General features: G+C 35.1%; 1 protein-coding gene across 2 annotated transcripts; it reads left to right on the top strand.

Annotated features, from left to right (window-relative positions):
- The first annotated feature begins 794 nt into the window (after positions 1-794).
- Positions 795-5,430, top strand: LOC101211400 (30S ribosomal protein S17). Of its 2 annotated transcripts, none has more exons than XM_011655095.2 (4): positions 795-984; positions 1,616-1,824; positions 2,164-2,314; positions 5,102-5,430. In XM_011655095.2, exons 2-3 carry the CDS (start codon positions 1,663-1,665, stop codon positions 2,311-2,313), a joined length of 312 nt encoding a protein of 103 aa, XP_011653397.1. In that variant the 5' UTR covers positions 795-984; positions 1,616-1,662; the 3' UTR covers position 2,314; positions 5,102-5,430. The 2 variants fall into 2 exon arrangements, with proteins under 2 accessions (XP_011653397.1, XP_004137152.1); XM_004137104.3 differs by having other exon boundaries at positions 826-984; positions 1,619-1,824.
- Positions 5,431-6,021: the final 591 nt, after the last annotated feature.

Genomic DNA, 6,021 nt, shown 5'->3' on the forward strand with positions numbered 1-6,021 from the left:
CAATGTCAGAAACTACTAAAAATTCATTTTCCACAAAGAAAATGAGATGAGTTTAAGAACTTGTGGTGTTGGCCCCAAAAAATGCGAACGCCTATGCCCCATATAGTTTTTATCTTGAGCTCAGAAGTTGTTCTCTAACAGTTTCTTTGTCTAAAGCCTTTCCAGCTACAAAATTCTATGAACAAGGACTTTTGTCACCATTTCTAGCATGGTCCTTTCCACATTTACCCAAAGTTATGTCAGGAAGCAAGCTTGTTAGGGGTGTACTAAGGTGCGGACCAAAAAGATGGAAAAGGTAGTCAATGCTTCCAAATAGTGGCGAAGGTTTCGTCAGTGTCAGAAACAATCGTAAATGCATTCCTCTCACAGAAAATGGGACGAGTTTAAGAACTTTTGGTTTCGATCCCAAGAAAAGGTCAACGACTATGTCTCAGACTCAGTTTTTATTGTTGGGTCAATAGTGGTCCTTTAAGTATTTCTTTGTTTTGTCTTGGTCTAAAGCGTTTTCAGCTATGAGAAGCAAATACTTTTTTAAAGTCAAGAAAGACTTGATTTTCAATACTTTTTTTTATCTTGAATCACTTCCAATAAAGTTATTTAAGTTTTTCAAACCTAAATTTTATTACTCAATCATACATAGATACTTTATCCACAATTCATGAAATGACGAAAAGATTTGTGATGAAGATCAATTTGAAGAGAGAACGTCTAATTCACTTAAATACGAAATAATAATTCTAAAAATAAATTTCTTTTAAGAACTCACGAATGTTTTGCGAGAGCTCAATATTTTACTGCTCACGTAAAAGTAATACGAGTTTTACAATTTTAGCTATTTAGGTATTTTTTTTCTTTACCTCATTCTCTCCCGCGCGCAAGACCCTCCCCTCCGCCGTTTTTCCTCACACTCACAGATCCCGCTCGGTGACCCTTCGCCCGTCCGCAGCTCTTCTCTTCGTTCACTCTCCCGTCGTTCGCACTTCGGTAAGTTCTTTTCTCTTTTCTTTCCTTTTTTTACTCTCCAATTGTAAGATAATTGTTTTGATGGGTTGTTGCTTAACTGCATCATTCAAATTTGCTTTTGATCTAAATTTCTTTGCCATGGTCGGAAGCTTTGATCGGCTGGAACAGGGTAGTTTTGTTTAGATGAGTATCATCCTTACTGGTTCTTTCAAGCTATGGCCAACCTGGTGACCTTTTTGGTTCTTACTTTTGCATACTAAGCTTTTCTTTTCATCAAATGTTTTTTCTAAACTTTAACTGGCGATGGAAGATTATCAGGACTTTGTTTTTGGTTGGCCATTTGACCATTGGTGTGTGGCAGGCAAGAAAAACTGGTTGGCTGAGCAACAATGCTTACACATATTTTTAGAGCATTTTTTTTACATTTAGTATGCTTATGTACCTATAGTATAGGGATATATATATGAGAATTTGAGCAAAGTTGTTTTAAATAATAAATTTTGAACAATTTTTTTTCTTTAATTTTTCCGAAAGTTCCTCTCTTTGTGCTTAAACCTATTTCACGTTAAACCCCCGCCCTCCCATTACATGCTACTCCCCCCTGCCGCACGAATTTCCTATCCAGATAGTTTCTGAATGTTTGAATTTATAGCAGCTTCAAGTTTAGAAGGGTTTAGGGTTTTCAATCGCTGGACCAAGATGAAGCAAGTAGTGGGGATGGTGGTCTCAAACAAAATGCAGAAATCAGTTGTCGTTGCAGTGGACAGATTGTTTTATCACAAGCTCTATAATCGCTACGTTAAACGCACTTCCAAGTTCATGGCTCATGATGAGAACAATCAATGCAATATTGGTGATAGGGTGAGAATTTAATTCCATCTTTACTTCCCCAATTAATTTGTTTTTCTTTATTTCAATTCACTTGATCAAGTTGTGGACTCGATGTATAGTTTCAGTTAAAACATCGTGCAAATTTGTTCGACATCACGGTAGTACTGGATGAAATGGATAGCATATAGCATGTTGTGGTGGTCGTTCTTTATGTTTGAAGAGTTTATTTGTTAAATTACATATGCATTATGTTAATTTATATAATTCTTGTTTCATTTTCATTTCTCTTGAACATGTGCTTGGGGTTTGTTAGTATTTAACGTTTCTTGTTAATTCACTGTTGAAACAAATTGAATTTTATAACCTCAGGTTAAATTAGATCCTTCGAGGCCATTGAGCAAGCATAAACATTGGGTGGTTGCTGAAATTTTGAGGAAAGCAAGAATTTACGAGCCACCATCACAAGATAAACAGTCTGTTTCAGACAAAAGCAATGTTTCAGCTCCTTCAACCACTTAAGGTTTGATTGATACACTTGTTATTTTCTTTTTAGAAAGCCAAACTTGTATCTTATTGAGTTCTGGATCGTCCTGGGCGATCATAATCACTTGAATCTCTGATGACTATTTGCGGCAATTCTTTGTTTCCATTTAGAGTATATTGCAGTTGCACGTGATTGTTATTTATTAGAAACTTTACTAGAATACATCTTTTTATTGTTATGTGAACAATATGTATTACCATCTTTCTTGATGGCATTGTAGGTTCATGAGCAGTTCTTTTTTTTTTTTCTCGATATAATCAAACAGCTTTCACTGAGATAAAAATGAAAGAATACAAGGACATACAAAAAAACCAGCCCACCAAGCCACCTAAGTAAAATACTGTCTATGGAGTAGTTACAAAAGTTCTTCGAAATCGTAACCAAAAAAGACATGAAATCTAATAAAGGACCAAATTTCACTAAGATCCCCCTCTCTCTCTTGGAACACCCCATCATTCCTCTTGCCCCAAATGTCCCAAATAACCGCGTACACGCTGACAAGTCATAAAAAACCCCCTTTATCTCTGAAAGGCGGATGGAGGAGGAACTCCTCGATCGTCGCTTTGATGGTACGTAAACCAGCAAAGCTAACGCTGAACTCCAGAAGGAAGGAGCTCCACACGGCCCTCGCAAACTGGCAATCCCAAGAAAGATGATCAAGATCTTTCTCCGCCTTTTGACACAACATGCAGCAAAAAGGTGCGACAAGGGAAGATCTTCTCCTAACAAGCCTATCAACAGTATTAACCAATAGACACATATAATGTCTTTGTGGGCAACTAAGATGCCCTTCCCATTTGAATCTCTTTGTTTGAAATTTGATGATAACGTTGTCTTATTTTTGCTGTATGTTAATGACTTGGTGCTTGTAGTGAACCATGAAACACATCTTGCCTTTTGAAAATGCAGTTCAGAAAGTTTTGCTAGCTTAGAGCCTAGTATTTTCTTTGCTTTATTTTTCCTATTAGGAGTTTATTTCATTTTCCTTTAAATGTTTCTTCTATCTTTTTGTTATGAGGAGTTTGCATCTTACCCAAAAAAGGGACATAACGATAGTAGTTCATGGGGGTTCTTTCATAATGATTGATTTTATGTTCATTCTGCCCTCCAATTGTTTGCAAACGCATTGCATTCATTCACCCCCTTTTATCTATATAATTCAGTGTTTTGATGAGCTAGTTGGCTGTCTTTAAATACTCATGGGTGATTGTTCAAGATTTTTATTTGAAGTTTGATTAATAGGATACTTGGTCTCCAGAAAGTCCTATCTTGTTCCTAGCGATTGTGGTTGGATTGAGATTAAAAACATGTTTTCACGTATCATTTTAGAATTACTAACCTTAAAAACCAGCATGGATTGGCTAATGGCCAACAAGGGTGAAAGTATATACCTAAGATTCGAAATCATACAAGTGTTTGCTCGGCAACCGAATGCAGTATGGTCAAATGGTTCTAAGAGGAAACCTTCAACATCACCGAGGATTCTTTGGAGGTTTTAAGGGTGTGATCGTATCAGTGCTGGGTCTTGTGAAAAAAATCAAAGTTAAAAAAGAAAATATAGTGGTTCTCTTACAGTGAAAATAGGGTTTTCAAGGGTGCTGGTCCAATAACAATGTCCTTGGTTCCTAAGAGAGCTACATGGTTATTATGGAGCCATTTCAGTGGATTTTTGTTGACAGAAGCTCCATATTGTTCATTGAGTTCAATACGCTATGGGAACCTTTCATTTTCATTTACAATGCAGAGAAGAAAGTTTCTCTGTTGTCCAAAGTTCCCTGAAAAAATAAGAAATGGAAAATGGTTGATTCATGAAGTCAAATCAATAGACTTCTCAACTTTTGACCGTGTTTCTTTGAGGGGAAGATGCAAGCATCTGTAGCACCTTGATTTCTTGGAAGTTGGAGGGTGCAAAGCAAACATTTTCTCAAAGGAGGCTTTTAAGGTACTGTTGAAGATTTTTTCAAATCATGGGACATCTACTCAACATATAAATAGTGACCAATTTTGCCTCTAATTAGTCTCCCTTTTGTACATAGTGGTGTGATTAAATGGGAAAAAAGGGCCTTTAATAAGACGGTATTGCCCATCAACTACCTCCAGGTAAAAGGTTCAATTAGCTCCATCTTTCAAGCCCATTTGGTCTCTATCTGGACTGGAGAAGGTTTTGTACCCTTTCAACTGCAAGATCATGTGGATGATTCCTAATGCCTGTCTGTGTAGAAATAGCCATCAATTAGTTGAGGCATTATAATCTTAACCAACGGGTGTAGCCTGATAAGTTCGAATTCCACCTATATATTATTGAATATTTTCTTTTTTCTTTGTTTTAGTACGAAAGGGGTGGAGGTACGTGGGTTGGAACTTACCTTGAGAGGAGTGCATATTTAATTATGTGGTTTGCTTTAGTGATTTTCATGCTAGCTACCCTTTTGGGAGTTTGGTGGGAGAATCTTCAAAGATGAGTGATCGGGATTTAGGTGAAATGAATAAGGAAGAAAATCTTTAAAGATGAGTGATTGATGGATGGTTTTATATTTCATTATTGTTTGTCTCTTCTTGTGCCTCGCCAGTTTTTTCAGTAACTGTTTTTTTTATGGTTCAACCTAATGGGTCATGCATGTATATAATTTTTGTCAACTCAGATAAGTTGACGCCCTCTCCCTTCTATTAATTTCTTTCATCAATGTAAAAAACTGCAAATCTGTCTCGCATTTATGTAAAAACATTTTCAATAATATATCTGTTTGCCTAACCATTTAACAGAAAACTACTGCAAACCACTACAAGACCAAATTGGATCTCTCATTGCATTGGCAAACTGAAGAACGAAAACTCTGGAGAATGAACTACTTTCTGTAAGCGGTATGTTTCTCATATCAAAGATTTGTAGTTACATTACCATTTCGTTTTGGACTGTTGTGTGAACCTTCTTTTTCATATGAGGCATTTCATCTCCACAAGTTGTGATGTTAAAAGTGCATAATAAACTTATTAAAAAAGGTTCTATCCATCAGTTCATATGTCTGGGATGAACTCAGAAGTCAGAAGAGATCCAACTTTATTCTATATTCAATCTTCTTACTATTCTTTTATTGATTCTGTTTTTCATGTTTTAATGATACTTGAGTAGTTTTTATCATAAAAATGATATCATTATTGAATTTTTAAGGTTCATCTTATGTCTAATTAGGTTTAGTTTGGAGAAACTGAATTAGGAGTTATTGAAGATTTTGATTAGGTTTGCAATGGTAGGTTAGTTTGTAGTCAAGGTTGATTTCACTAATGTAAAGCAAAATTTATTGAAATTATTAAGCATGAAATTACTTTTGGAAAGGGAAACAAATGAGTGAAATTAAATTCACAGCTAAACTAATTCAAATACCACAGATTCTGCATCTAATATTTTAAAGTTCATATATATTTTTTAACTGACATTACTATAAGTTTTAGGGTATTTATTAATAAATCTCTTTAAAATCTTAGGACATTTTGACTGACTTTTTCTGTCAATAATACTAATAATTAGGTTTTTTGAAGAATTATTATGGATTGCAAAGAACTTGAGAAAAAAAAAACTCAAAAGGACTATGTGAGATGAATGAATTATGCTATATTTTGTAAATAGTGTCTATATTTTTCTATTTTTATAATGTTTCTAAAGGATTAAGGCTAAAGAAACTTTT

The sequence above is a fragment of the Cucumis sativus genome, chromosome 4 (genome assembly GCF_000004075.3).
Source record: "Cucumis sativus cultivar 9930 chromosome 4, Cucumber_9930_V3, whole genome shotgun sequence".
Lineage (NCBI taxonomy): Eukaryota > Viridiplantae > Streptophyta > Magnoliopsida > Cucurbitales > Cucurbitaceae > Cucumis > Cucumis sativus.